The following is a 15,299-nucleotide window of genomic DNA, read 5'->3' as shown; positions in this document are numbered from 1 at the left end:
GATTCCTCCTTCAATTACTGTCTGTGTGAAGTTTGCATGTTCTCCTCGTGTCTGCGTGGGTTTCCTCCCACATTTCAAAGATGTGTTGGTTTGGTAGGGTGGCCAAGCTAAATTGCCCGTTAGTGTCCCAAGATCTAAATGTTAGATGGATTAGCCATGGTAAACGCGTGGGGTTACAGTGATACAGGGCAGGGGAGAGGGCCTGAGGAGGATACTCTGTCAGAGTTGGTGCAGATTTCATGGGGCAAATGGCCTCTTCTGCATTGAAGGGGTAATATGGTTCTATGAATTAAATTCATTACAAACAAAATAACTCATCACCACAGCTTGTGGGATCTTGCTCCGACACATTTACCCATTCTAGTACAGGTATAACTCCTTATTGTATGTTTGAGATGTCTCTGAGAAAATATAATCTTTGTCCCCCACATAATTTCAGAATTGTTCTGTTACGACAGGCCATGAGGAATATATCTTTGTTAATCTTACTTGAGATACATGAACTCCAGGGCAACATTTACCCCAACGTGATGGCAATATTGAAAGGTGAACTGAGGATGAATTGAAATAGAACCTGATAGAGAAATTCTAATGGAATAAACTTAGAAAAGCAACACATTACAAAGCGACGGCACATTGATGGGTTGAGATGGCATTTCAATCCAATAATGCTGGTCACTACAGTTTACAGTCAGAATAGAGAATGTCTTGGAGGGACAGTGTTGAAAGTTTCATTGAAGGCATTGATTGGGAAGAGAGTCTTGAGCTTGACAGCCTTGACAAAAAGCAGCTGAGATGAGCTTATAAAAGTAAACAAGATAGCAAAGATCAAATGAGGGCAATTGAATGGTTTGCTCATACTTGCTGAGACTCATTAACACAGCTCTTAGAATCATAGAATTCCAACAGGGCAGAAGAGGCCATTCTGCCCATTGAATCTGCACTGACTCCCTGAGGGAGTATCTTACCAGACTCTCTCTCCCCACCTCCCCAACCCTTTAACCCCACGTATTTCCCATGGCTAATTCCCCTAATCTACACATCTTGGGACACTAAGGGATAATTTAGCATGGCCAATCTACCTAACCTGCACATCTTTGGAGTGTGGGAGGAACCTGGAGAACCCGGGGGAAACCCATGCAGACACGGGGAGATCGTGAAAACTCCACCAAAAAAAAGTCACCCAAGGCTGGAATTGCACCTGGGTCCCTGGTGCTGCAAGACAGCAGTACACCAACCAACGTGCTGACCAGAGCAGGAGAATCATGACCATTTTAAAATCTCTTAGGTGCATCATCCAGTTCCTGCTTCCTATTTTGTTAAAGTTTAGCAGAATTACCCTGGAAAAAAGTCATTTATTTGCTTTCCTGCAGTTACCTTAGAAACCAGATGTCAAATGGGCAATGGTTGCTGCCACACTACAGAATCCCAGCTGCTGATTTTGCTAAGACAAGGCTCTGACCCGAGTTATAAATGGAACCATACAGTCAAACAAAGGGATAAGTAAGTAAACTGCTTATATTTTATGAGCAGTGAAAATGAAGGGAAACAAAACATCCAGTGATTCTTAGATGACAACCAACCACACTGTTGCATTCTGTTAAATGCACAGTTAATTATCTGTGGAGTGTTATTCTTGGGTAAGAAAGATGTTTGGATCAGTCACTTTATAAGCTCTAGAGAAAGCCAGCCAATCCTCATCTCAGAGCCCATTTCATCAAAGTCCCATTGCTCAGTCTAAAACAAAACACCGGTTAAACAGAAAACAGAGGAGCAGCATTCATTGAATCATAACGTGGAATCTTACCAAATCATGGGAGAGTCTTGTTTCTGGCTAGAAAACCAACGTGATTCCCTCCAGTGAATGCTTTTGGTATTCCCCCCCCTCATGTTGCAGAGGTGAGCTTGGGGGTAGGGCAGAATGCTGCTGGGGTGGGCAATCCTGCTGAGAAGGCAGCGAAGCCCCGAAGTTTAAACACCTCATCTAAAAAACTGCACCTGCGACAGTACAGCACCCAGTCTGCGAAACATACTCTTGGTCGCTGAAGTGGAACTTGGACTCAGAATCTACTGACTGAAGAAATGAGGGTGCTATCAACTGAGCCACAGCTGAGACTTCAGAATAGGGTGTGAATAAGATTATGAGTGACCCGGACAGAGTGGATAGTCAGATGCTCTTCCCTAGGGTAGAAAAGTTAAGTACGAGAGGACGTAGGTTTAAGGTGCATGGGGAAAAGTTTAGAGGAGATGTGCGAGGCAAGTTTTTTTTTACACACAGAGGGTGGTGAATGTCTGGAATCCGCTGCCAGGGGAGGTGTTGGGAGCAGGTACAACAGTGACATTTAAGGGGCAACTGGACGAATACATGAACAGGATGGGAATGGAAGGATATGGACTCTGTAAGTGCATACAGTTTTAGCTTAGGCAAGCATCATGATCGGTGTAGGCTTGGAGGGCCAAAAGGCTTGTTCCTGTGCTGGGCTGTTCTTTGTTCTGCGAATCAGTTTACAATTTTACATTCATAACAACAGGTGATCAATGCTAACAAGAGTTCCATGTGCCTTGAGGTTCTGCATTATCTTCTGATTACAGCATCTAATTGCTCCTTCATTGACTCCAGTGCTGCACTCAATCCTAGTGTTATTATTCTTTGTGTAAAGAACTTCCAAACTCAGCTCTAAAGCTGTATTTTATTTGACCCTTACTCCTATTTTTATTGTTGAAGTAATGCTCCACATCTACCTTTCCAATCTCATTCACTTCTCAAAGATCAACACTCAGTTGCATCGTTTACAGCTGAAATATTCTGAGCTTTTCCTCGGATGCTAAGGAAATAATTTTTGTCTGCTGTCCCTCCAGGGACAGAATGCCTGCATCCTGTCTCAATGATTGAGAACTTGACACAATATTGGAACACGGTATTGGAAAACTGATAAGTTTGGAACACCACTGACTGATTGGTGCAGGCTAATGGCTTCTAGCCAAGACATCAAGAAGAAATCGTAAGACCTTACGTTGGATTGTTGCAGTGTCTCTCTGCACTCTGTATCCCTGCGCTGCAGGTTCGACTACATGAAGACCAAGAGCCCCAGGCTCCCCAGTTTCCATTCGTACTCTCGGGTCGTTGCTCAGTAGATATGCAATCTCCATCAAAGCACCACTGCAAGGGAAAGTTGAGAGTTACTGCCAGATAATACACTTCCTTTTCTGGGGTCATCAACCTAGGAATCCTTAGAAGTGGAAATGTATTGTTGGCATCACTGACTCCCAATTTAGATACAACAAAAACTTGCATTTATATAGCACCTTTATCATTGTAAAATATCGCAAAGTGCAACACAAGAGCATTGTCCAACACAATTTGGCACCAAGACACATTAGGGTGATATTAGGACAGGTGATTAAAAGCTTGGTCAAAGAGACAGGTTTTAAGGAGGAGAGAGAGGTAGAGAAGTGTAGAGATTTAGGGAAGAAATTGAGAACATTGCTTGTTTGTTTAATAGGATCAGTTGTACTGCCATGCTGGATGCCAAGCCCATGCCACCATGTCCTACCCATGGGTTCAGTCCCTTAAAGTAACATGAGTGAATGTCATGGCAGTTCAACTAAGTTTCAACTAAAAAGCTAACATGTAGCTATAGTAAACAATGGGAAAGGCAAACAGCATAGCCTCAAAATAAGGGGAAGCAGATTTGGGACTGAGTTGAGGAGGAACTTTTTCACATAAAGGATTGTGAATCTGTGGAATTCCCTGCCCAGTGAAGCAGTTGAGGCTACCTCATTGAATGTTTTTAAGGCAAGGATAGATACATTTTTGAACAGTAAAAGAATTAAGGGTTATGGTGAGTGGGCAGATAAGTGGAGCCGAGTCCACAAAAAGATCAGCCATGATCTTATTGAATGGTGGAGCAGGCTCGAGGGGCCAGATGGGCTACTCCTGCTCCTAGTTCTTACGTTATGTTGACCTTTATTACAAGAAGGTTGGAGAGTATGAGTAAGGATGCCTTGCACAATTTATATCGGACTTTGGCATCACCACACATGAGGCTCTTTACCACAGGAATGATCTACATTCCTAGAGCAGGGGGTGAGGAATGTTCATGGTCAATTCCTGAGTTGAGAAAGCTGATTATTGGGACGAAGATGGAATAGAATAAGAATGTAGTGTCTGGAGTTTAGAAAGATGAGAGGTGATCCCATTGGAATGTATAACATTCTTATAGAAACTGACCAGTTAATGGTTGGAGAAATCGAGAGCTAAATGACAATAGTCTCAAGATAAGGGGTCGGCCATTTTGGACAGAGAGGAGGGAAAATGTCTTTAGTATTCTGGAATTCTCTACCCCAGAGGGTTACGGATGCTGAGTCAACGAGAATATTCAAGACAGAGGTTGATAGATTTTCGGACACTTAAGGAAATGAAAGGATATGGGGATAGGGTGGGAACAGGGTGATGGGCTTGGGTGGGGATGGCAGGGTTCATGTGGTGATGGTGGGGGGTGGTGGCAGCGAGGCGATTCAAGTGATCCTCGGGTCTGGTCAGCATCTCTCCCAACTGGTGGGCCGTTCAATAGTTCCTTCCGTAGAAACAGGTGGACAGGTCAATATGGTCCAATCTTTCAGCCAATCAATTTGTGCATTACGCACAGCCAGATATTTTTCATTGCCTTGATTGACTGTAAAAATGCAAATCAGCGAGAGAGCTAAAGGAAACTTGGTCGCAAACATTACCTTGTCCTCTCCACATTTGGTACCATCCACAGCTGCGTCCAGCTTAGAGTGACAGGTGTTTCCCACGGTGCACCACAGGGTATTGCAGACACTCTGTCAGGGAGAGATGGACAATTATTGAACTTAGAGCGGCAACTCCCAATTCAGGGCCATTCTGTGAGAGTCCAGAGAAATGCACACTTCTCTCTGGGAAGCGCAGAGGAATGTTGACAGACTGTCCGAGGAATTTATGGCATCACTCAGCCTGAGCTACCCTCCAATGCCTCCCAGCCCATCTCTACCTTGCACTTCAGTCAGATTCTGGAGGCCAAAGGGGGACCAAATGGAGCCAAGAGACACAAAATCAAGGTTGATGCTGTAGTCCTCAGTACTGAGGGAGTGCCGTCCTGCCAGAGGCGCTGCATTTTGGATGGGATATTAAGCTGAGGCCCCGAATGCCTTCTCACATGGATGCAAAAGATGCCAAGACACTATTCCCAAGACCAGAAAGGGAGTTAACCCTGGCCAATACTTATCCCAAACCAAAATCACAAAAACAGAAGACATTCCCTTTGTTTCAACAGTAACTAAACTTCAAAACGTATCAGCTGGGAAAAACCTTGGAACTATCAATATCAGACTTTTCATATCTTTTATGTGGGGTTCTGAGCCACACAGGGCTCTGTGCCCTTTTGATTAACACTAATTACCTAATCCCAGAAAGATCGTGTTAATGCAAGGATTATTGTCTTACATCCATGTTGTCGCAAAACACAGACTGGACTCCGTACTGCAGGCGACACTGGTGATTGACATCGTACAACACTCCCGGGGCCACTGAGGGCAATTCAATTGCTTCCTTGGTGGGCAGATCATCCAGACAGAGACCCCATCCGCGGCTGCAAGCAACAAGTAGATAAAGTCAAAAAAACGGTGCATCAATAGAACAACCAGGAAGCGGAGGGGTTTTAGGGATAACTGGAGGATCCGAGAAGAGACAAAACCCAAATCAACATTTGGGCAGCCTTGGTGAGGCCACACCTAGAGTATTGTGTGTAGTTTTGGTCTCCTTTTCTGAAGAAGGATGTTCTTGTTCCCGAGGGAGTGCAGTGAAGGTTTACCTGGCTGATTCCGGAGATGGCAGGACTGATGTTTGAGGAGAGATTGACTAGGTTAGGATTGTTTTCGCTGGAGTTCTGACAAATAAGTCTCATACGGACTTATAAAATTCTAACAGGACTAGACAGGGTAGATGACGGGAGGATGTTCCTGATGGTGGGGGAGTCCAGAAACAGGGGTCACAGTCTGAGGATTTGGGGTAGACCATTTAGGATGGACATGAGGAGATATTTCTTCACTCAAAGAGTGGTGAGCCTGTGGAATTCATTACCACAGGAAGTAGCTGATGCCAAAACATTGAATGTATTCAAAAGGCGGCTGGATATAGCACTTAGGGCGAATGGGATCAAAGGTTATGGGGAGAAAGCAGGATTAGGCTATCGAGTTTCACAGTAACTTCTTTGCAGTGTTAACGTAAGACTTACTTGTGACTAATAAATAAATTGTCTTGAGTTGGATGATCAGCCATAATCGTAATGAATGGTGGAGCAGGCACCAAGGGCTGAATGGCCTTCTCCTGCTCCCACCCTCTATGTTTCTATTTCATTCTTATGTTTCAATAAGCAAAAGACTTGTGTCTATTTTTCACCTCATTTTCACTGAAGCTGCAGGTGTTCCTGGATGCAGGAGATGATGTGGGTCACTCACTGCCCCTGTACCTAACCAAGCGCCGTTCCTTGTGTACAAGTTCTGACTCCCAACTATGAGGGGCCTCATCTCGGAGTCTGACCTCTCCCACCGGTCATAACAGCCTCCAGCAAGGAATCAGAAACGGCAACCCTAAATCAGTTTCCACTAAGGAGGAGATCAATAATTGTGGCAATTTAGTTCCCCCCCCCCCCGCCTCCAACTCGCCCTCAACCAGGGCCAGCCAGCTTATTACCCACTGACAATCTGAGCTGGTGCCGTTGCAGTGTGTTCAGAGAGATGATCACTAAGGTTTAAGGGCTAAGAGGTGATTTCTCAATGTTTCCTCAATAGTTCACTGCACGAGGGATGCCTCTCAAGCAATGGGTAATTGCAGAAGGCACAAGAACATGTAGGCATGTAAGCATGTAGGTATAGTGGGCGGTAAAGTAGGCAAATGGTGTGATGGACTTCATAGCAAGAGGATTTGAGTATAGGATAGGGATGTTTTGCTGCAATTGTACAGGGCGTTGGTGAGGAAACACCTGAAGTATTGTGAGTAGTCTTTGTGTCTTTATTTGAGGAAGGATGTCCTTACTATAGAGGGAGCACAGCGAAGGTTTACCAGGCTGATTCCTGGGATGGCTGGTCTGTCATATGAGGAGAAACTAAGCCGGTTAGGATTGTATTCACTGGAGTTGAGAAGAGTGAGGGAGGATCTCACAGAAATTTATAAAATTCTAACAGGGTTAGTTAGATATGATGTGGAGATGCCGGCATTGGACTGGGATAGGCACAGTAAGAAGTCTCACAACACCAGGTTAAAGTCCAACAGGCTTATTTGATAGAACGAGCTTTCAGAGCGCTGCTCCTTCCTCAGGTGAGTGAAGGAGCACCTGATGAAGGAATAGCGTTCTGAAAGCTCGTGCTATGAGGGTTAGACAGGGTAGATTCAGAAAAACTGTGGGGGAGTCCAGAACTAGGGGGTCATAGTTTGAGGATAAGGGGTAAACTGAGGTGAGAAGAAATTGCTTCACCCAGAGGGTGGTGAACGTGTGGAATTCACTACCACAGAAAGTAATTGAGGCCAAAACGTTGTCTGATTTCAAGAAGAAATTAGATATAGCTCTAGGGGCTAAAAGGATCAAGGGATTTGGGTGGGGCAAGGAGGATCAGGATATTGAATTTGATGATCAGCCATGATCATAATGAATGGTAGAGCAGGTTTAATGGGCTGAATGGTCTACTCCTGCTTCTAGGTTCTATGTTTCTAAGACACAGCTTCAACTAATACCACAAGCAGTTCCTAAACAGGAACACACAGTGCAGATCCTTCACCCAAAACCCAAAATAATACAGGACCCAAGGAGAGAGACACTTACTCGAGAAAGCGGGTGATATATTCCCGGCTGCAACGTGACCAGGTCAGTGGGCTGGTGTCGTACAGGAGCTGTGGGGACATGATGAAAGGTCTTTTCCCAATGGGCTCACAGTCATTGGCTGTCCCGTCGTGTTGTATCCCAAAGCTGAAACGTAAAAGCAAGAGTCCGACAAAAAAAACAAGAGAAAGCGGAGTGAGTCAGCACTGAAAGCTGTACACAGAGCAGACTGAGATACAAAACACCAGGACCTGCTGAAACTCACTGCTTTACTTGTGCCTAGAATGTGGCTTTGCCAGCATTTATTGACAATCCCTAATTACCCTCGAAAAGGTAGTGATTGTAATGACTTCAATCAGGCCATTGAAGTTGGCCTATTGGAATATGAACTCTCTGATAAAGGTGTCACTTGATGGGCCAATCGTGGAGTTTTTGCCTTGTATTGAACCCAAAGGTAGACTGCTGACTGATAGCACTCTGCGCACTGTTGTTGGAATTGTAAATAAAGGAATTTTAGTGAAGGGACTTCAGCCTCAGAAGGCTTATTACAGTGGTCAGTGGCCTTCTTCAACATGCAGGGGTGAAGGTACATTTGGAGAGCACCTTGGATGGAAGTCTGGAAGCAGATGGACACTAAACTTCCAAAAGTTGGAAGGGGAATCATTTGCAAGGTTACAGGGGACGAGCAAAGGTGTAGGTTAAATTTCAGAGAGCTGGCACAAAGTACAAAGGGCCAAATGGCCTCCTTTCTGTGCGGTAAGATTATATGGGTGGAATTCTTCAGCCCTTTCCTCAGGTGGGATCTTCTGATCTCACTGAAGTTGGCCCCCGCCAAGGGTTCCCTGACAGTGGCATGGATAAGGAGCATAAATCACTATCAAATTCTCTGACAATAGAAGATTCCGCCAATGGCCAATGGAAAACTGACTGCAAAGAGGCTGGAGAATTTCACCCTATGATCTTTACTGTAATTACCTGTTAACTGTGGGACATTGGGTTAAGGGCAATGAGGAATCTGGGCAATTTAGGCAATATCCTTAACAATCTTTGATGGACGGCATGATGACACAATGGTTAGCGCTGCTGCCTCGCAGCTCCAGGGACCTGGGTTCGATTCCTTGTTTGGGTCATCGTCTGTGCGGAGTCTGCATGTTCTCCCTGTGTCTGTGTGGGTTTCCTCCGGGTGCTCCAGTTGCCTCCCACAGTCCAAAGATGTGCGGGTGAGGTGCATTGACTGTGATAAATTGCCCCTTAGTGTCCGTAGATTAGTGGGGTAAATATATGGGATTACAGGGTTAAGGCTGGGTGGGATTGCTGTTGGTGCAGACTCGATGGGCTGAATGGCCTCCTTTTGCACTGTAGGGATTCTATGATTCTAAAGTTGGAAGTATTGTGAAATGGGCTAGTGATTGGAATAATCCCAAATGAAAAAAGGGGCTATCAATTTCAGACAGGGTGAGGAAATTGATGAAAGGTTGGAAGGGGAGGTTAGACAGGAGAAAGGTCATTACGCTGGAAGAACTCATAACCACCAACTGCACTCGAAGTGTTCGAGACAGTCCAAATCCATTTGCTAATTACACCTGTCAACACCCTGTTAAGACAACTGTAAGCAACAGCTTTACTTGCAGATGTTTTCCATTTATAAGCTGCCAAGGTGCTGGCAACAGTTTCAGGCTTGCTTCCAAACGCATGCTGGGATTAATCAGAGGTTGTAAATTCTGCAGCGAGTAACTCACCTCCTGACTTCCTGTCCACCCTCTAGAAGGCACGAGTCAGGAGTGCGATGGAATGCTCTCCACTTGCCTGGATGAGTGCGGCTCTAACAACACCCAAGAAGCTCAAAAATCATCCAGGACAAAGCAGCTTGCTTGACTGGTACCCCAATCCAGCACCTGAAACATTAACTCCCTCTACCACCGATGCACTAAAGGCATTCGCGTGTACCATCTACAAGGTGCGCTGCAGGAACTCACCACATGGACTGCAGCGATTCAGGAAGGTATCTCACCATCACCTTCTCAAGGGGCAATTAGAGATGGGCCTCACACTTGCATCCCATGAACAAATCAAAACTATTCAGTTTATATTTCAAAACCCAGCAGTCTGCTTTTTTCACTGAGAATTATTCCGATCAGTGAAGCCTGCATAAAACATGAGTAATGGTAACAGGACCATTCGTAAACAAACACCAGAGAGCAGGTTACACAAACTACCATATATTGTTTTTCAAAGAATATGTAAATACAGATTCCAGGCACTGGAATGTTGGGCAATTGCAGAGAGAATGAAATTGCAAAACAACCATCAGCCTCCGATATCTCTACATTAAAGCTCCTCTCTCATTTTCAATCTAACTTGGAAGCACCGTAGCTCAAGAAATATCTTTCCGTCATTTGAAATATTCAGAAATATCTTAATTACATGTCTTGATTTTAATGCATTGTAACATTGTTTTTAGAAAACAGAAAATAATTGGTATTTCGTGGTAATTGCAGTATAACTGTGGATTCTAGGAATTCAGATTACTGAAATAACTAACATGAAACTGGAAACAATTTCAGCTTGCAACCTACAAAGAGGAGTTCTAACGGTTTATATCTGGAATTAAGGTTCATCTTCAGCTGTAACTCTGGGAGTGAGAGATGACTAGGATCTAGGCTACAGATGTCTATGGGCAGAATTTCACAAGAGCGTTGTGGGTCAAACCACAGCAAATGGACTGCAGTGATTCAAGAAGGCAGCTCATCACCACCACCTCCTCAAGGGCAACCAAGGATGGGCGCTAAGCGCTGGCCTAGCCAGTGTTCCCCCGACTGAATAAAAAACTCAGGGTAACCAGAACTGGCCGTGATTCACGGTTCCACACAAGATCAATTCAGACTCATGATATTAAGCTGGCTGGCCATTTAGGCAGCAGCCAGTGTAAATCATGACTGCATTGGGCCACTGGCGTTGGGCACCCCATGTCCAGTGGTTGAAAGACTTCACGCAAAGGCATCACTGCTGGCAGAGTGGCCAGCGCTGGTAGAGTCATAGAGGTTTATAGCATGGAAACAGGACTTTCAGCCCAACTTGTCCATGTCACTGTTTTTTTAAAACCATAAGCTGGTCCCAATTGCCCGCATTTGGCCCATATCCCTCTATACCCATGTAACTGTCTAAAGTGTTTTTTAAAAGACAAATTTGTACCCTCCTCTACTGCTACCTCTGGCAGCTTGTTTCAGACACTCACCACCCTCTGTGTGAAAAAACTGCCCCTCTGGACCCTTTTGTATCTCTTCCCTCTCACCTTAAACCTATGCCCTCTAGTTTTAAACTCCCCTACCTTTGGGAAAAGATGTTAACTATCTAGCTGATCTATGCCCCTCGTTATTTTATAGACCTCTATTAGATCAGCCTTCTATGCTCTAGAGAAAAAAAGTCCCAGTCTATCCAGCGTCTCCTTATAACTCCTCATATGGTAGTCACAGCAGGTGGAAAGAAGGTTCCGGTGGCCAGCAAGAGGACATCAGTGATCTGAGAGCTCCACACTGTGCTTTGCCCTCAACACAAAAACTCACTCCCTGAAATTCCCACTCCTCATCCAGCACTTGCTCCATTCCCCTTCCAACCACACCGCACCCCCCCCTCCCCCCCACCGAATCCAAAACATTAAGAAAGAATCAGCCCGTATTTCATACCCACTGAGCTTGAAATTGCGCGAGGCACTTAAAGTGTTGGTCAGTTGGGGATGTAAACCCCTCAACAAACAGCATTGCTGTCGGTGGGTGCGCTGCCGATCTGCGTCTGTACCCATCGACTGAAATATTGCACGAGTGCATGATGACATTAGGATACGTACTGGACATCATTATCCGCTATATAATGTGCTTTTGGGTAGGCGTCCATCTGGCAGACATCAAATTATATCTTATATAGAGGTCATTTATTCACATAGTGCCTTTCACATCCATTGGTTGCACCCAAAGCATCCAACAACTGACTTTACAAGTGCAGTGAAACAGAAGCAACAAGAGTGGCATAGTGTTTAGCACTGATGCCTCACAGCGTCAGAGACCTGGGTTCAATTCTGGCCTGGGGTCACAGTCAGTGTGGACTTTGCATGTTCTCTCTGTATCCGTGTAGATTTCCTCCGGGCGCTCCAGTCTCCTCCCACAGTCCAAAGATGTACAGGTGAGGTGGACTGGCCGTTGTAAAATGCCCCTTAGTGTCAGGAGAAAGAGCAGGGTAATGGGGATTGTTGTCAGTGCAGACTCGATGGGCCAAATAGTCTCCTCCTGCAGTGCAGGGGTTCTATGATTCTATGAGGTAAAAGATTAAGGGGAAAAGATAATCCATAGCAGGGGAAATATAGGCAGGATACAGGGATAGTGCTTGGGTGGGATTGTTGTTGGCGCAGACTTAATGGGCTGAATGGCCTCCTTCTGCATTATAGGGACTGTATGATTTTCAGTCAGCAAAAGATCCTACAGAACTATTTTGAGAAGTGGGAGGGAGTTCTCCCCTCCGCTAGCTGACCTATGTTCGCTCCAAGTTAATCAACACATTGATAAAGCAAGCATGCCTTCAGCTACCTCTACCCCTGAAATTTCCAACCTATACCTCTCCAGCTCTCTCTCCTCCATATTCCTTTGAACCTCTCTCATCTCTCCAGTAATCACTTATGTGGCTTGGTATCAAATTCCATTTAATAACACTGCTGTGTAGCTCCACATTTTAACTTGACCTTGACAGGATTATTACAGAGTTCAAGCATTGTCTTAATAAAACTATTAAAAAAGAGCAGGCTAATGACATTAATGTTTGTGGGAGCTTGCTGTGCGCGAATTGGTTGCTGCAATTCCTACATGACAACAGTGATTGGACTTTGAAACTATTTCATTGGCTGCAAAGTGCTTTGAGTGTCCCGGGGCTCTAAGAGTGCACTATGCAAGCAAGGCGGCATGGTGGCACAGTGGCTACCGCTGCTGCCTCACAGTGCCAGGGACCCGGGTTCAATTCATCGGGTCACTGTCTGTGTGGAGTTTGCACATTCTCCCTGTGTCTGCATGGGTTTCCTCCTACAGTCAAAAGATGTGCGAGTTAGGTAGATTAGCCATGCTAAAGTGCCCCTTATTGTCAGGAGGATTAGCAAGGTAAATACGTGGGGTTACAAGGTTAAGTTGATGCGCCATGCTGAATGGACCCTAAATGGGGATTAGCAGGCTAAGTGTGTGGGGATCCTGAGACAGCCTCTGGATGGGATTGTACAGACTCGATAGGCCGAATGGCCTCCTTCTGCACTGTAGGGATTCTCTCTTTAAATGACAGTAACCAGCTGGAATCTGATCAAAGGACTCACTTTGCTTATGTAGACAACATACATCACATTTGCAATGATTACAGGCTGGAATCTAACAGCATGACTTAGATACTCCAACCACAGAAAACTGAGTGTCCAGGAATGAAAAATCCTTTCATCCATTTTGTTTACAGTGTAAACTGTCAGAGAAGAGAGGCTGCATTTTCCAACCTTAATCTAATCTAAACTTTGCTTGGAACTATTCCAAACTGCCAATTTTCTTTTCATAGAAGCGCGTTGGCACAGTGGTTCGCTCTGCTGCCTCACAGTGCCAGGGACCCGGGTTCAATTCCGGGAGCAGGTCACTGTCTGTGTGGTGTCTGCACATTCTCCCTGTGTCTGCGTGGGTTTCCCCCGGGTGCTCCAGTTTCCTCCCACAGTCCGAAAGACATGCTGGTTGGATGCATTGGCCGTGCTAAAGTCTCCCTCAGTGTACCTGAATAGGCGCCAGTGTGCGGCAACTGGAGGATTTTCACAGTAACTTCATTGCAGTGTCAATATAAGCCTTACTTGTGAGACTATTAAATAAACATTTTTTTTTAGGTGAATATAGATTTATTCTTAATTTTAAAATGGGATTTAATCCTTATTTTTGACTCCATTTTGCCCCAAGTTATTACCATCGCCAGCTCCCAGTGGACTTAACATCATCATTTCTTTAACCTGAAGCTGGGGATGTGTTTGGCACTGAGCTGTCACTCAGACAATTCCCAGGGTACATACAAAATTACAAATTCGGAGCAGGATTAGGCCATTCGGCCCCTCGAGCCTGCTCCATTCAATAAAATCATGGCTGATCTGACTGTAACCTCAACCTCACACTCCTGCCTGTCCTGGATACTCCTTCACTCCCTTACCAGTCAACAATCTATCTGCCTCTGCCTCATAAATAGTCAGTGAGCCTGCCTGCACTGCTCTCTGGGAGGAGAATTCCAAAGACTCATGACCCCCTGAGAGAAAGACAACTCTCTTCATTTCCATGGCACCCAATTGGGCAACATGGTGGCAAACTGGTTAGCACTGCTGCCTCACAACGCCAGGGTTCAATTCTAGCCTCAGGTTACCTAGTGTGGAGACTGCACGTTCTTCCTGTGTCTGCGTGGGTTTCCTCCGGGTGCTCCGGTTCCCTCCCACAGTCCAAAGATGTGCAGGTTAGGTTGATGGACCATGCTAAATTGTCCCTTAATGTCAGGGGGATTGGCAGGGTAAATATGTGGGATTACAGGAATAGGGCCTGGGTGGGATTGTGGTTGGTACAGACTCGATGGGCCGAATGGCCTCCTTCTGTACTGTAGGGAATCTATGGCTCTATGATTAAACGGAAAACCATTTGACTGGAATTTTATGGCCCTTCATGCCAGTGGGATCTTCTGGTCCTGCTGATGGCACACCCCACTGTGGGTTTCTCAACAGCAAGGGGTGCATTCAACAGGATACATCAGAGGATCCCACTGCTGACCAAAGGTGGGCTGTCTCAGAGAAACACGCAGCAGGTTCTGTGGAAAATTCCATCCTTTTATTTATAAACTGTTCGTTGTCAGCCTGGTTTAACATGTTCGGGGATAGATTACAATTCCAAAGGCCCAGGTGCAGGAAGGTGGAGTTAGAGATGGTATGTGGGTGTCCTTGGTCTGGTATGATCAAGCTGGGCTGAGTAGCCTCTTTCTGTGCTGTAACTTTTAATGGAATCGTAGAATCCCTACAGTGCAGAAGGAAGCCATTTGGCCCATCAAGCCTGCACCGACACCAATCGCACCCAGGTCTTAGCCTCGCTTAGCTAGTCTGCTAATTCCTCTAACCTATCACATCCTGGGACACTAAGAGTTAATTTAGCATTTCCAATTAACCTAACCCTCACATCTTTGTGAGTGTGGGAGGAAACTGGAGCGCCCGGAGGAAACCCACGCAGGCACAAGGAGAATGTGCAAACTCCACACAGACAGTGATCCGAGCCGGGATTCGAACCTGGGTCCCTGGAGCTATGAGGCAGCAGTGCTAACCACTGTGCCACCGTGCCACCCATTTTACGGTTCTTTCTAATTGAATGAAAGAATCTCTATTTCTCCGGTGACCTCATGACCTCAGGGCATTCCAAAATGTTTTACAGCAGCTTAACTTAT

At 45.4% G+C, this 15,299-nt stretch overlaps 1 protein-coding gene across 1 annotated transcript in view; it reads right to left on the bottom strand.

The window, feature by feature from the left end:
* Positions 1–15,299, bottom strand: part of LOC145359437 (A disintegrin and metalloproteinase with thrombospondin motifs 7-like) — a 200,857-nt gene that overhangs the window by 124,393 nt on the left and 61,165 nt on the right. Inside the window, exons 8-11 of the mRNA XM_080213985.1 lie at positions 7,839–7,982; positions 5,465–5,609; positions 4,732–4,824; positions 3,015–3,160 (exon numbers count right to left, since the gene is read on the bottom strand). Of these exons, the coding sequence (XP_080070111.1) occupies positions 3,015–3,160; positions 4,732–4,824; positions 5,465–5,609; positions 7,839–7,982 (528 nt within the window). The remainder of the gene's footprint in view (positions 1–3,014; positions 3,161–4,731; positions 4,825–5,464; positions 5,610–7,838; positions 7,983–15,299) is intronic.

The sequence above is a fragment of the Carcharhinus amblyrhynchos genome, chromosome 28 (genome assembly GCF_965287045.1).
Source record: "Carcharhinus amblyrhynchos chromosome 28, sCarAmb.v2.hapA, whole genome shotgun sequence".
NCBI classification, from domain to species: Eukaryota; Metazoa; Chordata; class Chondrichthyes; order Carcharhiniformes; family Carcharhinidae; genus Carcharhinus; species Carcharhinus amblyrhynchos.
The sequence above is the reverse complement of the archived record's forward strand: the minus strand, read 5'-3'. Positions and strand labels throughout refer to the sequence as shown.